The 19,655-nt window shown below is 36.7% G+C and overlaps 1 protein-coding gene across 6 annotated transcripts in view; it reads right to left on the bottom strand.

The window, feature by feature from the left end:
• Window positions 1-19,655, bottom strand: part of ADK (adenosine kinase) — a 298,730-nt gene that overhangs the window by 40,730 nt on the left and 238,345 nt on the right. For all 6 annotated transcript variants that reach the window (XM_030030964.1, XM_030030968.2, XM_030030965.1 and 3 more), the window contains 2 exons: window positions 7,703-7,738; window positions 1,107-1,221 (listed from right to left, as the gene is read on the bottom strand). In XM_030030964.1, coding sequence (XP_029886824.1) covers window positions 1,107-1,221; window positions 7,703-7,738 — 151 coding nt within the window. The remainder of the gene's footprint in view (window positions 1-1,106; window positions 1,222-7,702; window positions 7,739-19,655) is intronic.

The following is a 19,655-nucleotide window of genomic DNA, read 5'->3' as shown; positions in this document are numbered from 1 at the left end:
TGCTATTTTTCAGCCAAGTGTACAATACTCAAGTGGAGTGCCTCCATATGGGCCATTCACGTAATGCAGTAACTTTCTGGAAGCAACACTTCCATCATTATTCAGTGAGATACACATACCCAACTCTCAATGACTGCTTTCTATTGCCTTTAAACCAGTTTGTAGCTAACAAAATAGGGGAAGAAGCAAACTATTGGAGAAATCATTCAAATAGCTGCTAAGAATGATCTATATAGCAGTGACATACCTACTTAGTGCCTAGCCCTGCAGCCACAGTCTGAAGCCAATTCTGATTTTTGGGCAAATATTGTATGAGTAAGCACCAGTCCCTCAGGTGCAAAGCTTCCTCAATTTCACTTCATTTCCAAAGGAGGAATTCAGCCCTGACTAATAACTTACCTTGTGAAGGAATGAATGACTAAAATGGCTTGCCACAGCACATGTTTTTAATAGCTTTATTTAGTCTAGAAGCATAGGTGGACAGAATTAAAGAGACTGTCAAAAGGTAGGCAGTCATGTTTATAACGCTTAAATCTGTGCGTCGTACATCATCAATTTAGACGGCACAAACTACTTGTATCCCTGCTAGAACACCTTTTTCCCACGTAATCCTTTGAGACTAGAAGAGCAGACGGCTGAGAAAAGCTAAAGTGAGACTTTCTGCTCAAAGCAAAAAAGCCTGGAAATTCACTTAGTACTGGATTTCACTTCCTCCTCTTCACAAATGTTTAAATATACTATTCTGTTGCACAGCTGTTCTCAGCAGGCATAGTGTGTTCTTGTTTGCAGCAAAGATGGCTACACAGATAAAATCTCAAGTCATAAAAATCTGAGTAAAAGCAACTGGATCAATATTTTAGATCTATGTTATAAAAAAAGAACTTAAGATGTTCAGAACTAAATTCTCAGGCATTCTTGTGAAATATTAACTTCTTAAATTCAGAACCTTAAAACAATTAAAAGCATAACAGATGAGAAACATGGGCTAACATCAAAAGGCAAACGCTCTGACTACCATTTAACGCTCATAATTTGTAAAACCACAATTTGTAATTGATTAACTAGAGTATTTACTGTGAGCGACAATGGAGATATGAAAAATATACCTGTAGCCATTACAGTGTCATCTTTCCCCTGGGTAAAGACCACGATTCGTTGCCTTTTAGTGTTCACCTTTGGCAGGGCTTGTGTCTTCCGGGCTATCTCTTTAATGTCTTCAGTCTATTCATGGACAGAAAGAAAATTTTTGTTACCAGCATACTAAAGTGGTGAAAGATTAGAACTTTATTAGCAGATCAAAGATTTATTTTCTTATGGCTAGGTATAAAATAGACTTTATTGTCAGTAGAGGAAGATTTTTAAAAGGAGGAATACTTCATTCTCCTAAGGGTTTATGTATTACTATGAGACTATTGTTTTTAATCTCTATAATGATAGTTCAGCTATTCCAATTGCTGCAAAACTGCAAAGCTAACAAAGGAATTACAGAGCATTTCCTAATGAGCAATTAGTGGGTTTCTTTGCTGCTGACTGGAATCTAACCTTACCTATCACAAAATTAGAAATAAAATTGGTAAGAGAATACTTTGGATAAACTCTGAGCCTGATTTTCATCCAATTTAGCCAGGTTTTATAGTACTATAATCCCTCTGATTTCAGCAGGATTACAAATACTGTTTCTCTAACTTCCCTGCAGCAACTGATCTCAGCAAGCAAACCGACTGTAGACTGCAGCACCTTAGGGGGTGTAGAGCCCAGGTGAATATGCTCTCTGCTCACTGGCTGGTTGCATAATTGAGATGCAGGGAAGCAAAGGGTGAAAGCTATATTCAGTGGGGCACAGAACATCCCCGATTTTCTGCAGTAAGGCTAAGATGCAAAAATTTCAGGAATCTTTTCTTTGAAGGGACTTTGTACACCATAGCGCATGTAGCTGGGAACAGAGGAACTGGCATACTGAACCAAACCTCTCATCTACCCAATGTCTTTGACAGCAACAAGTCTGAAAGGTTCAACTTGATGCAAGAAACTCTAATAGCACAACTTCTCATTAGACTATTATCCTTCCTATTCTCATAGTTGCCCTATGATCTGAAACACAAGGATTTCAATTTCTAATTTATTCAGTTTTCAATGTAATCTAGATATAGGTATTCCTGTTATTTGTATAAGCATCAAATCCTTTTATAATGCTATGTCAGAAGCTTTTGTTCTCAGATTTATTGTTCACAGATTTATACATATCTGTGTTAAATAACACATACTGTGTTAAATAACACCATACTTTTTTCCCCGTTTGCTCTTGCATACAAGCAACTGTAGTGAAACATAGCTGATGTGGTGAGGGCCTAGCACTGAATATATGAAAACATAACAATACTTTCGGCATTGTTTTGTGTTCTCTTCATTATGAATCCCAACTCATTTTTTAACACAATTACATAATGAATTGAGTCCATTTATAAAGCTATCCAGAGTGGTTTCAAGTCATTTATCAGAGATGTTACAATTAATTTATATTATTAATAAGTTGATTTTTATCTTCCAAAATCAGCATACAGTGTTATTTTGAAACGCAGGTACAGTATGTGCCATTTTGACTGCAGCTGTGGATCTTAACAAGAGATTGATTATTTTTTATCAGCAGGTCAGGTAAACACTTCAAGAACTATAATCTGCATACCATTCAGTCCTGGTTACTTGCTGATTTTTGGTAATCTTGTTGATCTTCAAGCACCACCTTTCTTATGGACAGAGAATATGCCTGGGCTATATATTTACCAGTATCCATTTATGTGAAAATTATCTAGCTCTTTTGCAATACTCTTAGCCTCCCTTTAATTTCTCCCCCGACTCTGGTAGTCAGTGAGCCCATTGATTTATACACATTTACCAAACATGAAAATAATTTACCCTTACCTATTGGTCTCTTTACCTCTTCTTAAAATTCTCTCATACTTTTCATTTCCATACAGTACGCTATCATTTGTGTTATTTCTTCCTTCCTCCTGCTTAGACTGTCAATATAGCTTTTAGAAGGCAACATCTTCCGCCAGAGGAGAACCTCAAACACCTCTGTGTGGACTGAGGACAGTGAACAGGGGCCATCTTACCCCTAATTCTCTAAAGGCGAGGAGTCCCTTAAAGGTGCCAGAGAAAAAAATTGAAATTGCTTCTCTTCTGTTTTGAAATGTCTTTTAAAGAGATTTGTGAAGAGAGGGTATCAGCTGGTGGCACAAGCTGTTGAATAGGGGACGGATGGAGAAATACAGCCCTCCAGCTTGGTAATATGTAGGCTTCTGAAGGTTCACCTGAATTCTGAACTATTTCAGGCCTTGATAATTAAGAGATCCATGAACTGGAAAATGCAATAAAGCATCGTGGAGATCAAACAGGGGAGAGGTGTTTAGCTTTTGCTAAGTAGGAAGTGGCTACTAGTGACTTTATTAAGCACATTTACAGTGGAGCAAAGCAGGCACAGAAATCAAAGAGCTTGAAGGTATTCATGCAATGTATTTACATGCACTTTGGATTTTAAAAGGAAAACGAGGAAGTTATAATAGGAGAAAATGGCACAATCAAGAGATGATTTCTTCAGTTTAAGGAAGAATAAAGATGAACTTATATGAGGGAAAGAGGACCCTGAGGAAAAAGATTAGTTAAGAATGATGGAAAGTAGACAGTGAAAGAAAGTAAAAAGCACACATGTTTTCAGGAAGAATTAAATATATAATAAGCATGTAACAGTAGAAGGAAGGTATTTAGGGGAAAAAAGGCAGTTTTTTAAAAAGCAGAAATTTCAAAACAGAGTGGTTTGGAGATGTGTCTCGTTGTGCAGACTTTAACAGTAACTGAATAGCATCTTCTGTGAGAATTAACTTGGCCATTTTTAGCCAAAATCACTTTCTATACTAAAATTTTTAAAAGGAAGAGAATAAAATAGAGCTTATATAGTGGAAAAGCTGCAATCTCAGTGTTGAGAAGGTTTTAACTTTTCCACAATATATGTGAATATTTACAGCATAAGACTGAAGAGGTACTGTGCCCCTCATTTCATTGTCAGGCAAACATCATGAAATGTTGTCATCTTCTATTTCTGTTCAGAATATACATAATATTTTCAAATAGCAGAAATGAATTATACTTGTTTTGCACTGACTCATACTTGCACACTTATCAAGACTTTCTTATACATCCTGTATGTACAGACATGGCTGAATGGTAAGACTGCACTGGTTTGTGGTCCTAAAGCCTCTATAACATGTCCCAAATTCACAGGATATTCACACATATCCAATTATACACTTGAATCTGATTTAACAAAGCTGACATACAAATCTCACAAAAGCGTGATTTGCCTATTGATGCTGCACCTGAAAAACCTTGCATGTGGCATTCGTTCCAGCAAGCAAGTGGAATATATGCATGTAAAGAAAGTACATCAGATATCCCAGGATCAGATAAAAGTATGAAAAAAACTGCATACATTTAAAACTGCTCATCAAACTATGTCTTCTGATCTTTGCCTCTGAACAGATACACAATAGCTGGGACTACCATAGCCCTGACCTAAACAGGCATAAATCCATTGAAAACAGTGGACCTGTGCAGTGTACCTCATTAACTTGAAGACCTAAATTTCGTCCAGGGTACCAAAACTCTTTAATTTGGTTCTCCAACCAATAACTACTTAGGAGGAGACCTCTGCCTCTAACAGGAAAAATTATTTTGCATGGCAGCTGCTACTAACCCCTTCGATACCTACTGTTCCATTCACTTCATTTTACTTCTTGGGTTGACAGACAGAATTGAACCCTAAGTTTTTTGTTAAAGTAGGATTTTGTTTTCCTAATTCCTACATAGAATAAACAGCAAGTTACCATTTTGTAAAAACAAAACCTCATAAACCTTTGTCCTGGCAATTTTGTTATTTGAAACATATTACAAACATCCAGTTAAAATATACTGACAAACATTCTACCACTTCAAGGGGAACCAAGTCCAAGAGCTTCCCTGGGATAAAAATTGTGACTATTACAATGGATTACTGAGATGACTGCAACTTACAATTAGGATGAAGCACTGTCTTCACAGATGGTGAATTTACTACCTATTTAATAGTTTTAAAATGTCATAGACATGAAATTCACAAAAAAAGAAAACAGTGATGCACTCCAGGAAGAGACTGCATCAGCAGTAATGTTCTGCTTTTGATTATTACAGGTAAGTGTTGGTCAGGAGATAAAATGAAGGAAATAATAGTCTTCAAATATCGTGATTGATTTTACAAGAATAACTTGTATTTCAGCAAAGTACAATGAAAACTAACTCTTGGTAAAGTGAAGCATAAAAATAAAAATTTTTTTGAATGTGGTTTTTCTTGCAAATAAAAAACCAGATTTGTGTCATGGAATTTTTTTCTCCTGCCTATGACAAGGTTTTATTTCTTCAGAAAAGGTGTATTTTTTCCTGAAGTTGACTTGATTGTACTTCTTTTTTTTCAAAAATTGTTTCAGATATACTTAACTCAATCCATGTTTAAAAGACGCATTTAGTCCACACAAACTATTTAAATTACTGGGAGGTAGAAAAGAAGACAATTAAAAAAAAAGAAGCTAGTCACAACTGATTCTCTATGCTAAAAGATTTCTGATTACTTTTGTTAAAAAATAAAATTCTTTCCAGGCTGCAATTCAAATTCAGCTACCAGCAACTTTTCATCAATTCTATGATAAATATCCTCTTGATTTTTGCCCTGGTCACTCAAGTCCTTTCCTTTAGTTTTCCATGTTTCAGCAGTTTTCTATTCTCAATATAAATCACAGAATCAAGTTTACAAGCTTTTGAGAGTTGCTGGAAATTTTTCTTGGTTTTAATTGAAAGGCTAATTGAAGCTCTTTAAGTTTTTCCTAAGATACTTTATTAGTAGTGTGATTTTTTTTGTTGGTTTTTTTTTTTCCTCCACAGCACAATGGGAAAACAAGACTGTGGATACTTATCAAGTTTTACACATCTCTGTCAGTAAATTTGACATGTGAGTTGCTACCAAGCAAGGGGGTAATAAGAGATAAGATCATAATCATTGTGCACTTTACTGATATGCTGTAATCAAATGTGGCAGATTTAGGATGTTCAGAAGGAACTGTGCTAAAATCTCTAAGCAAGCACTAATGGAAAGGTTAATATGATGGTAGTTAGCAGACACCAGCAAAAGCAGTTTGTCACTAGAACTGAATTTAAACCAGGCACATTCAAAGTCTTTAGCTCAAGGGGGCAATAAAAATATAGAATGGGTAGACTTAATACACTACTTCCTTTCTTTTTTATTGTCTAGCTACCAGAGGGTACCAATAATTTGTTATGCTTCATATTATATTTGGAGGCATCTGTGAAATTCATTCATTTGATAAAATAAACCCAAAGTGTATTTTTATGCTAACAATACAGATTATACAAATGAAAACTGACAGTGATAAAAAGTCTTGATTTCTACAAAGCAGCCAGATGAATTTGGCAAACATAAAATGAAATGGGACAGCCCACAGTTTTAATATCTAAAACACCGATGGCATTGATGTACCTGCTGGTGTATGGTTCTAAAGAAGTCTAAATTGTAGAACAAAAGCTGTCAGTCTTTCCCTCTTTTTTTATATGCAACCATCCACACACAAAAGTGGCACGTTCTTAAAGTGATGCAGTTTGAATTGCGCGGCTTCTCTTATTTATGCAAAATGGGTGTTAAGCAGTCAAACTCCTAGCTATTCTTTTACACTGCAAACAAATCAATTAAGGTGGGTCTTATTCCACTGAAAAAACATGTAAAAGGATTTATGTCTGTTCAGTTCTGCAATTTAGATTTCAGTAAGATCACTTACTATCTGCAAAATTAGCACAACTGTTGTCACATTAATTATAGTATTTAAAACCTGCCTATTTGAATTCAGCATTAGAGACCAATAGTCGATAGCTCTCCAGACTAAGTTATCTGAATTTAGCCAATGGGAGATACTGTTCAAATAAATACCTCAAGAAGATGAAATCAAAAGCTCTGAAAATCACTGTAAAATCAACTGTGTTTACTTCAAGAAAGTAGAGGATCATACATTTTTAGAGCACAGATGGAAAACACCAACTCGAATATGTTTTGAAACACAAATTCCACACTACCCCTTCTAAAAGAAGCTGTTTGTAGAAGCACGGTTTACATTAATCAGTACCTAACAATTTTATATACAACCTTTCTAAAATTCATTTGCATAATGATAATCCGCATATGGCAGGGTTTAAGTTATTTAAGCGGTGTTATATTTCACTATTTAGTCTTGCTTCATCACTGCTTTAGCAGTGAATCCTTATGGAGTGTAATGCAGCTAATGAGGTAGCTTTTTAACTGAACAAACTGACAGGTCCCATATCTGCAGAGGCAGCTTGAAACTGTGCCCAACCTCTCGGCTTCCCAAGAGGCTTTTCAAAATTCAATAAATAACATCTGTAGGCGATGTTGGGTGCAGACCTAGCAGAGTGCGTCATAACACTGAGCTGGCAGAACAAAGAAACCATGACGACTGCCAAGTTTCCATGGCAACCGCTGCGAGGCTTGGAGAGTATAATAGCACATCAATCATTGTCCAAAAGAACTTCATTATCAGCAAGAAAAAAAACCTTTAGGATCTGTTTAGTGTGCAATTGTGGGTTAACTCACCTCAAAGCCTTGCTCTCTAGCAAAAGTGGCAGCTTCCTGAAATAATAAAAAAAGAACAGTTAATTATAAAGCGCTAGATAATGAAGAAATAACACATTTTGAAACTCATTCAGCCAGTTTTCCTTTTACACGATTATCAGTGTAAACCCATATACAGTTGTTCAATTCTGATAGTCGCACCAAAAGCTTCCCCCTCCTTCCCTCAAGCCCAACAACAGTACAATGTCAACACATTTCACAAGTTCAAATAAAGAAGGTACAATATGTTTTTTCCAGGCGAGGGAAGTTACTTCTGGAGATAGGGCTTTGACTAGGAAACCACTACTTCAAATCCAGACAAACATCCTTCAGACATATTTTTAATTGAAATTGTATCATATCTCTATCTGTGGCACTTCATGGGATACAGGTTATCAAACCATTTTAAAAAAATCATTTGTCATCTACAGTGCATTAAAAAAAAAAAAGGATCACAAAATGTGTTCAAACCCTTGTGGTGGAATCAGATGAGCATTTTAAAATACTCTGATGTCTTAATCACTGCTTTAGGCAATTTAACTATGTTCTTTTCCTGCAAGAACAGAGGAAACATCAGGGTATCAGAATGTCCTCATTTCTTATTTATATTAATTGGAGCAATTAAAATCTGTTTTGAAATAAAAGCAAGGAGACAGAAGACAATAGCAATGTTTTTCCCTTACTCACTTTCTACCTTAACATTGCAAATATTGCAGAAAACCCTCAAAGTCTTTATGTTTTAACTTGCGTTCTTCCAGATTATCTTCGCCAAGTGATATTAATAGAGGGATAAGTCTTGAGCCAAAATGGTGAGTTGATCCAACTAAACAAAAATAACTACCGTACCAAACCATTTAAGTCCAGTGTCCCTACGACAGCTTTCAGTGCTGCAGAAAATACATACTTGTGGACCTATATGATCTGCCAATTTGGGGGCAATATAAGAATTTGAAGTGGGTACAATTGATTATAGCAACAGTAAGTTGAGGTTAATAAAATGTGATAAGCTGAAAAGCACAACTCCTCAGGCTGCTTCACTGCAGAAACATAAGGCTGACCGGGTTAGCCTTAGCTGATGTTGACAGAAAAACTGAATCATGGTCCTGACAATTGGGTGCGGGCAAGGTTAGCCACTTTGACAATTTACTTACAATTGAATTCCTTCTTGTACATCACACAGTCAATGACATTTGCTAGCCCGGCTGTCAAGAAGGAGTGTAGGGTTCAAAGATATCATGCAGTGTTTTCCTAAACCAGCGTGTGATTAACAAAGCCTATGCTCATATGAAAAAAGGAGCCTGCAAGCTTCCACTCTAAAGTGATGCACTTACAATGAACTGCAACACAATCGAGAAAGCCTCAAAAGGGACCAGGACACAGAAAAAAAAACCCCAAAATAAGGGAGTGATAAGGGGGCAGAGAATAAGAAAATGGACTAAAAATTATGTACTGTAGCCAAATTACTTCTTTAACCTCAGGTTTTTGGTCATGCAATTGAAATCGGAAGTTACACTGATCTGTCCTAAGGGGATTTCTTTCATGTCCCAATGCAGCAGGACATTAACATCTGTGTTAAACTATTGTTTGGCCAGGAAACTGGACACCAGTACATTCTTACATCTGTGAAATAAAAACTATTCCAGTTAAGTAGTGTTTCCTTATGTGGGAGACTTTGAGAGAATTCATCTTAATTTTCTGTACTGGGGCACCCATGCATAGCACATGTGGTTTGAAAGACCTGGCCCTTCCACAAGAAAGGATAAATGATTGCACATTTGTTAAAAAGTATCTCATCTTCGGATTTTCCTGTTAGAGCGTCATCTTTTAGCCTGGTCTGCTGCCCGGCTACATGAATAATGGTAGCCAGCCTACAATCATAGATTCTCCTGCAGTTGACCTCTAATCTAAGGGTGTCTGAACGTGCCAAAGAACACCAGCAATATTAATTTTCTTCTCTCCTATCAACCGAACCTCAGAATAACTCCCGAGCAGTTTCTTTCAGTGAGGACTGTGCCTACAGCCCCCTAAGAATCAGCCTCTCTCAGAATGACATCCCTTTAAGAATTAAGGCCCTTCCAGTAAAAAAGATAATAAAGCTCAGAACACACGTTTGGAGACTACAGTCTGGTGCTTGCAAAATGGTGAGAAATGTGAGGCAGGCCCTGAATGCCAGGGACAGTTCAAAGTAAATTAACCAGATAAAAGCGATGAGAACCTTTTAGTATCTATTCACAATAACAGTGAGAACAGGAAACAAGCAGAACCCATCTGTGCAGCCCTAGGGCACCTCATACTGAGCTTCACGTCTCTAATAAAGTAGTCAGGTTAAAATCTAAGTGGCTGTAACATGTGGAGGCTGCTAGGGTTACAACGGCCAGCCAGGGCGTTCCCTGATGCAGGTGATAATCAGTATGATAATCACTATATTTACAGGCTTTCCATTTTATATCTGACATTGGAAATCACGAAGAAGGAGGGATTAAGGAAATAAACAACCTACACAGAAGCTTTACCGCTCCCCAGAGAATGCAGCATTTTCATTCATGCGTGACATGCGACAACAGCAAAGCAAAACAGCCACAGAACAGAATTTTCTTAGGAGGCTTCATTTCACATCAGGAGTTCTTTCAGTTTTGATGAACTTTAGACATTATTCATTCATTACTCCAACTCAGCATTTTCAGAGCTATTTTCCATTATTGTCTACAACAGAACATCTAATTTCATAAAACCCTCTCCCCCACCTTTTTACTCTTTCATACCAAATATATTAAAAACTCACACTGCTTTTTCTATATAATCTTTTTACTAACCACAACAGCAAATTTATTGCAGTACCACCTAAAGTAGAAATGGGATTTGTTATTAGTTATGAAACATTACTTGGCTTATGCAGTTTGGGGCAAAAAAAAAAATCCTAAGTACAGTCACGCTGAAAAAAACTGCACACTGTGTTACTTAATGGGAGTAACACAATGTCACCGAAGTTAACACACACCCTCTCTTTGCACAATAGTGAGCAGTTTACACAGGAAAGCGAGATAAATTAAAGAGATAACAATAAAAAAGACAACTTCCGTTAGTACTGGCCTTGCTGTTATGTTAGAACTTGCTTGCTAGCTGAAAACTATTTCCATTCTTCCCTGTATTTTATTGCTGTTGGAGTCCCAGCATTTAGTAAGTTCAGCTGTCTATAATCTACACTGGGGCTATTTGTAACAGGACTTGTTAAAGTTCTGAGTCCTTTTATCACCAGCAATACAAACTATTTGTTTATAAGTAAACAGAAACATACCCTCCAAACACAGAATCCATTAGCATCTGCATTCCTAGGAGTATGTTAGCTCCCTGTATTAGAAGAATTTTATGATTCTAAAGTTAAGATGGCTCAACTTCAATAATCGTATGTTCGGTTTGCCATAACACACAGAAGGCACACTATGTATTAAATATTCTTGACACATCCAATTTTTCTTTTTTTCCTTTGGTACCAAGGTTTTATGATGACTTGATCGAATTATAGCCAAAATGGTAACAACAGGCACGTTGGGTTAAAATTAATTCATGTAGGCCAACACGAAACTCATGCAGTTGCATTGAACAGCATTTAAAACCATGTATTGCCAAAATTAGTTGACAAAGACTGTTTCAAAAGCACCACCAACAGTATTATCTACAATATGCATTTTAACCTTTATATGGAGAAAAGGAGCACTGTAAACTAAATTTGCATTTCATTGCTGAAATCAACATTATCTCATAAAGAAATGATAAAACAGCAGGACAGCAATGATACCCTTGCACACTGAATGCATTTCCCATAATTACACAAGAAAGAAAATGCAGGGGACACTGAAGCTAATCCCTCCCCTGCCATCCTTCTTGGTAGAGGAAACATCTCACAGAAAAACCTAAACTCATATATTACAGTACTACCCTGTGCAGCTCTCTCCAATTCTCTATTTTTCCACGGGGGAAAATAAAAAGTAAAAAAAACCCCAAACCTAGATTTGATTTACTTTTTTTTAATTGGGAGGTTACTGGCAGGTTTTGAGGGAGTTCCTATTGCAGTAACTGTAAACTTCCTGACTTACCCAAAACAAGCCCAATTCACATTTTCAGGAATATCATCCTCTTCCTCTGCATAACAAATCTGTGACTTGGAGACTTCAGCCTGGCCCATGAATCAATGTAATCGTAAGCCCGCACACACACGTACAGCATGTGTAACTGCAGAGGAAGATCCTTGCAATGCAGTGCAGTGCAGAGTGCGTAACAACAAAAAGAAATAAAAAAGCAAACTTGAGTGGAGTCACTCAATGAGAAACAGTAAATGACTATGAGGACCATCCACCTAGTGTCTGCATTTGATGGAACAATTCCTACTGGTACCAACCATGTTTGATTATAACTTGAATAGTACTTCCACCACTACCTCTTACAAGACTTTTTAAACTGCTAAAATCTCCTAAAAATCAATCTTAAACATTTCCTTCCTTTCACACATTTGAGAAGTATGAATTGTTAGTTTTCTTCCATTTACATTGTTTCCTTGAACACATTAAAAGCTATGATTATCTCACTTAGATAATTCCCTTTTTTTCCAGCATAATCAGTACTCTCCATCCCACTCATGAGTTCATCTCCAATCCTGGTATAACTTTGTGTTCTTTGTATCCCCTCTTGCTTTTCTACAGACTGCCTTGTTTGCAGCAACAAAATTAGTTTCACAAATCTTCTCTAACATTAAAACCCTGTTATCTAAAGGAAATTCATGACAACAAAGTAAAATAAGCACATGGGGATATAGGGAAGACTTTCATGCAAGTGATGCACACTGATATCTACAACTTAATTCTGTAGAAGACTGACTCAAATAATCAAAGTTGTTCTATATTGACAACCTCCTTTCTTAGAGATAGGTGCTGAAGATTTGTATTTCTGAAGTAGAAATATTAATGATTTCCTAATGGACAGTATACTTGTAAAACTTTGTAGAACAAAACAAAAAACCCACCAACCAACCAATCAAAAATTCATGTATTATTTGTCTCACTGCACTATAAAGACATGAAATTCTTCTGCTTTATTATAATGTAATTACTAACACTTGTAGTTCAGCTTTCCTTAGGTAGGCACATTTGTCCTTCCTATCTGCCTGTCTCTTCTGTCATCTTTCCCTGTCCCTAACAATGAGCTTTCTTATAAAATTCTGTGCTTTCAGAGCTATACCCTTAGTTTTATATACTCCATTGCTGCTGAGAACATCTGATTTCAGCAGTATCTGTTGTGCCCAGTAATTCTGAATATGGGCCAATAAAAGACATCTTCTTTTGTTAAAATCTCCCTCCTTTTTTTGTCAGAAGATAAGTCATGAAGAATGACTTCTCAAGATCACCATGTGCCCTCCTTTTGGTATTTCCATGATAAAACACTCGTCACAGTGCAGGAGCTAAGCTAGTTTTTTAAGAAGGGGGCTAGTGAGTGGTGCCATGCCATGTTTTCCACTCTTCCAGCTCCAGGCCAGTTAACACTTAATATGACCCTGGAAATGTGGCTTAAGGCACAGACAGGACAATGGATTTTCAGTTGCTGCCTTTGAATTCTAACAAAGATGTCATACAAACACCCACTAACTTCATGACACAGTTGGTGGGGTGTTCTTATACCAAATCCAGGTATTTAATGCAGCCCATATTACATGCAGTAATATGACCTGTCTTTATACCACTCTTTCCTGTGTATGCTACACAAAGGCAAACTAAGTTATACCTGATTTTATTGCTCATCCCAATTTTAAGTGAGAAAATAATAGATGCATATATATACACACACATATATATAATAGCAGATCCACAGTTCTTAACATGATGAATTAACATCATGCAAGAACTACGATTACTTTCATGGTATGCAAACAGGGGTGTTGTCAAAGCTGCGGTAATGCTAATCATGACCTACCTAAGGAATCAGAGGTAGATACTGCTGAAGACTATCCATTGATGAGTTGAAAACATGATTTCAACAAATGGCCACTATTATTCTGTTATTTAAAATGAATGGATGGAAAGTCTACAGGACATAGTTCCAGCTGGTTTACTAACCTTTAGTGCCAACAGTACATTTATTGTGGTTAGTGGCAAGATACAGATGTTCCTCTTTAATTCAGCGCTAAGTAGTTATCAACAGTTACTCAAAACACCAGATTGTCTTATCCAGCCTTTTATGTCATTGTAGTCTGATTTAGACAGGCATTACTTTAAGGTCAACTATTACTACATTTCACTGTGTAAAAGCAATACAAGCTCATACGCTTTTATTAAAAATAGCCATTTATAAAGGCATTTAGGGCTCAGGAGGCGAATGTGATTTTATCCTTCTTCTTTTTTCTTTTCTTCCCCCCAGAGACAGTTGCTTTAATATGGGTCATATGAGAGTTTGAGAAAGAGAAGTCAAAATAACCACCCAGCATATTTTCTGAAACAAATGTCTATCTGGTGAAATTCTGCTACAGCTGATAAAGTCTCAGCTATACTTGGGGATGTGTTACACGGATGTAATGCTTCAATATTATTTTTGTTTGACAAGCACAGAAGACTAATCCTTGATTTGGTCAGTGTACACCTGTTCACGTTTCAGAGAAGATCAATAAAAGTGGTCACAGAACAGACAGACCCCGCACACAGCTTGAGAATCAACACTGAGTATCAGCAGTATCTGAGCAAGTATCTACCCCTCACTAGTTATTACTGAAGAAAGCACAGCTGGCATCAATTGGATGGACAGATTATCATAAAGGGACACTGTGATGTTTTTTTTCCCTCTTTACTTTTCCCATGAGTACTGCCAGACCCCAAAATTGCTTTTCTTCATAAAGGATAGCAAGAGTTGGTATCATATCCTAAAATATTATTTCAGCTTGCTCCAGTAGTACTAAAGATACTGGTAAATATATCTACACTGCCTTCACCCAGTAGCTGAAAATACAAAATACTAATAATCAGTTCAAGTGAATAATCAGAAAAAGTACAAATACCATATGGGGTTAAAGTTGTAATGTTCAGAGGCAGTTCTGGCAGAGTACCAGAGGGTTTTGTTTGAAAAAGCCTAGTGTGAAAAGAATTGAGAAAGAAACATATTTTCTGTCCTGCTCGGGTTCACCCTGGAGCGTCTGTATCACGTACAATTCATTAATATTCAAGTTATTTATTCTCCTATTCAGGTTATTACCAGAACTATAGTTCCTGCTAGAATATTCTATGGAAAAAATCACCCTGAGTCAGAGCTTAATGCCATTACAGGGTCTGCAACAACTGCAGCAGTGATATGCCTCTGAGCCATTTTGAAATTTTATGATGGATAAAGTGCTATTACTTGTATCTCTGCCTTACATACTTACCTAAAGAACTGAACTACCTATGACTCTGTATGTGTGTCTCTCCTCACATTTTATAAGCATCAAATTAGTGAATGATACTTCCTTACACCACCTCCCTATACAAATGTGTCTGTATCTTAAAAATAGACGCATCATGATCAGAAGAGAGGGAGAAGAAAAAAAAGACCCCTTCCTTAATAATCACTGAATCAGGAGAACAGAATAAAAATGAAAACAAATACCTTAAAATTAATTTAATAGCTAGAAGATAAGAGTTTTATATGCATATAAAAAATAAGAGATGTGCAGAGTCTTTTGAAGTCTTTAGTACTGCTCGTTGGATGCTCTTAGTGCTAACTTTCTGGCTCTGAAGGATGACAAACAGAAATAAAAGATTGCATCATTTTCAACAAGGCCTTCTATGATTGCCACCACTCAAGACTAGCCTGAAATCACTGACAAGATATTCTCATCTAGCAATTTCAGATGAAGAGAATAATCAGATACTGTGCTAAAAGTGCTGGGATCCAGCAGGACTTGTCTCTAGTCCAGCTATAAGGTTAACACATTTTTAGCAGTGAAACTGAGTTGTTTTATACACTTTGTTTGGTATGTCACGCACAGCCATTTAGAATTATAACTAAGGCTATGGTATTTGGAACCCTGTAAAGAGCAATCATCGCGTAACTCTCTACATGTGCTAGGCTTGCACTGCTTGTTAACTCTAGCAAGAAAATAAAATTGCTCTCTGCAACCTCCAGCAATAATGCTAACTTTTTAACTGATCTTAATATTACACGTTTCACTCTTTCAATGATGTTTTGAGCTGACTTTTCAGCTGACTTAAAGATTCTTATTGGAGTTTATTGTGCTATTTAATGCTAATTTGATGATGCATTTATCTGTGTTCAAGACATGAATATTCAAGATAAATTTTTTTTCTTGTATTTTCAGTTTTAGCTACTGCAGCTACTTTATGGAAGGAAAAACCTAGTTCTCAGTCTGTACTAGTGGCTCTCTCACAACATGGTCATTGCATGCAAAACCAAAATTTCAATCTGACCACAGTTAGTTCACTGTGGTCCTGACTGAAGAACATGAGCTCTAATTCCAGATGTGACTAAGGTGCTATTTATCATCTTGGACAAGTTGTTAATTTCTTGCACCAATTTTTTTTAAATCAATAAAAGTTAGAATTTTCCTGCTTCTGACCATTAAGTATTTGAGGATGAGTGGTTTTTTGGTATGTTTGTTCCTTTTCTAAGAGAAGCCAACCTGAACCTCAGATGGGCTAAGACAGAGCAGAAGCTGAAAGAAAAGTCAAGTAATGAAATTAGAGAGATCACAAACTCCAACATATTTTAAAGCGATATTACAGAAATCACAGAGGGGTTGAGGTTGGAAGGGGCCTCTGAACATCATCTAGTCCAACCCCACTCCTTAAGCAGGGTCAGCTAGAGCAGGTTGCCCAGGACCATTGGGTTTTGAATGGAGAACTCCACAGCCTCTCTGGGAAATCTGTTCCAGCATTTGATCACCCTCAGAGTAAAGGTTTTTTCTTATGCTTAAGTGGAATTTACTGTAGTTGAATTTGTGTCTGTTGCCTCTTGTTCTGTCACTGGACAGTGCTGTGAAGAGCCTGGCTCCATCTTATTTACTACCCCTCATTAGGTATTTATATGTATTGATAAGATCTCCCTGAGACTCTTCTTGAGGCTCTCAGTCTCCTCTCCTCATAGGACAGATGCTCCAAACCTTCAATCACCTTTGTGGCCCTTCGGTGGTATCGCTCCAGTAAGTCTATGTCCTTCTCGTGCTGGGGAGCCCAGAACTGGACCCAGCACTCCAGATGCGTCTCACCAGTTCTGAGCAGAGGGGAAGGATCACCGCCCTCCACCTGCTGGCAATGCTCTTCCTAACGCAGCCCAGGATGCTGTTGGCTGCCTTTGCTGTGAGGGCATGTTGCCGGCTCAAATCAATTTTTTTTTCCTGAGGTCCTTTTTTGCAAAGCTGCTTTCTACCCAGCTGTTTCCCAGCCCGTCCTGGGACCAACATTCCTCCCCAGGTAAGAGGACCTTCCATTTTTTTTGGTTGAACTTCATGAGATTCCCATCGGCCCACTTCTCCAGTCTGTCAAAGTCTTTGAAATTTGATATTATTCTTTGCGTTAAGATAGTAGCTACTGACTGCAAGCACGGGACAAAATCCGTGCTGGGGCTAGGCAGACAGGGAAAGACTTTATCAAAGACTTACTGATATATGCAGAAAAGTCAGATGACTGTTAGGATGGAAAAGAAACAGCTAAAGAAACCAAGCAACTAACCACAGCCATGCAGCAGGTGAGGGTAGTCAAGATCTACAAATGAATAAGAACGAGCTTCTCTGACAAATAAGCAGTATTTCTCAGAGACTCAGAAAAACCCTCCATCCAGCTCCTGCTGGCCAAAGGACTGCTAGCATCAGTACAGCACACCAAAGATGAAGAAAACATGGAAGTCAATTAATGTCTTGACCACTGAACTTCACTTAACTATTTCATGTGGGTTATAATATGCTTGGCAGCAGACATTCAAATTATCTATAACCAATTGCTTCAAGCATTCAAATCACTCTCATTTCATTATAATTGCTTTTTCCTTTAAAAATTGGCTTAGGTAAAACGATCATGACTACGCTATTGGTTGGTTTTGTTCCTATGCTTTCAAACAAGAAAGTGAATTTTTCCCAAGAAGTGGGGTTCAGAATTCCTGTGATAGAAAGCAAACCATAAGCTTTTTCAGCACTCCTTTCTACTTTTAAGATACCACACATCAAAAAAAAAGGAAAATGATAAAGAGTGAGATGCAAAAAAGAATATAAAATGATGTATGAATATGCATGAATACCTATAGAAAAAAAATTAAATGATGTAATTATGGAAAATTACATTTCTGCATTAAAGATCAGTAATCTTTCACCCAATACATAACAGCATAATTATGACAACAACTTATTTGTTAAAAATGCATAGTTTAGCAATGCATCATTACATAGATAACTGTATGCAAACCCCTTTCTTTCAGTGTGATCATTTACTCTAAGAGGCACTGGATATGTAGCAGTAATACTGATAAGAAGCTGAATCCATAGTGGTTTTGTCTGTCAGGTGTTTGCCTTCCCTGTTAAATCAACTTTATGTACACATATATACACACACACACACATATACAAGACTCTCCCAAATGCATATACAGCTCACGACAATACAAAGGTGATCTCCCTCTCTGAAACCTTCTCTATTTCAGTCTTCTACGTGCACCCATTCTCCAAACCGTTCCTGGTTAAATCAATGGTTTTCACAAGCATTTTTATTCACTAGACCTCTAACTAAGGAAAAAATATGTGCCTGCAGTGGCATCACAGCCACTAAAATACCACAACTGATTGGCACTTTCAAGTTTTCTGAGCACCTGAAGATTATGAAGACCTACAGCTGTTGAGATATACTGGTTACATCACCATTCATGTTAAATAGTACTGATGTATCTTTTTGTTACTATGAAGTAATTTTACCTTCTTAATATAGTTGCAATGAATTATTATCTATTCTCTCTTAAAAATATCATTACATACATTCACTAGTTATATCGAAATGTAAATACATTTCTCTTACAGCGTAATGACTGAGGTTGTTGTACAATTTGCTATGTACTATTATTCTTCAGTTCATAAATTCACACAGATAACTTTTAAAGCCAAGTTGAAAAGTAAAATTTGGACTCAGACCAAACAGAAGAGAAATGAAAGATTTGGTCTACATTTGAATAAAAGAAAACTTTGAGTTTCAATTGTGCTCTTTTTACAAGAACAGTTCTCTAAATCTCTGCTAAGCAAGGACACTCTCATAGTGGCACCAGTTGTATATTCTAAAGGATCATAAAAACGTATCATAGTTTTCAAGCAGTAACATTTTATAAATTTTGTACATAAGCATACAAAAAAACCTACCATCCTGATTCTACCATATGCACATTCTCCACATACTCCCAGACTCAAAGTACATTTTTTAATCCTCACCTATACTTCAGAACAGTTACCATTTTAACCTCTACTTCTGTGTCCTTAAAATGCTACATTTATTTTAGGATTTGTCTCACAACTATTTTTAATTACTGAGATTACAGACTGACATTATATTTTAATATACGTTTATATATTTGTTAACCATTACTATATGCTTAGTATGTGTTAGCATATTGCAAATGAACCTGAAATTGCACCTGATATTTCTTTTTTTATTACATGACAAATGTAAGACTGCAAATTATTCTGAAGCTGAAATTAGTAGTTGTAGTAATAGTAGTAGTAATTCAGTTTTGGACAGGTTATTTTTAGCTAAGTACTTGCTCAAGCCCTTCACTACAGATTTCTCACACCTCCTGAGTGCTCAGAAGTGTAAATAATCTTTTTTTTTTCCTCTGCCTGTAGCATTATATTTGTGTTTAAATATAACAGAAGTTATTTCAATCTATTTAGTTTGCCTCACACTTTCCAACACAAAGAATTCCTGTGATTTCT

Source organism: Aquila chrysaetos, chromosome 11, assembly GCF_900496995.4.
Source record: "Aquila chrysaetos chrysaetos chromosome 11, bAquChr1.4, whole genome shotgun sequence".
NCBI lineage: Eukaryota > Metazoa > Chordata > Aves > Accipitriformes > Accipitridae > Aquila > Aquila chrysaetos.
Note: the sequence above shows the minus strand (reverse complement) of the source record. Positions and strands in the feature narration are given on the sequence as shown.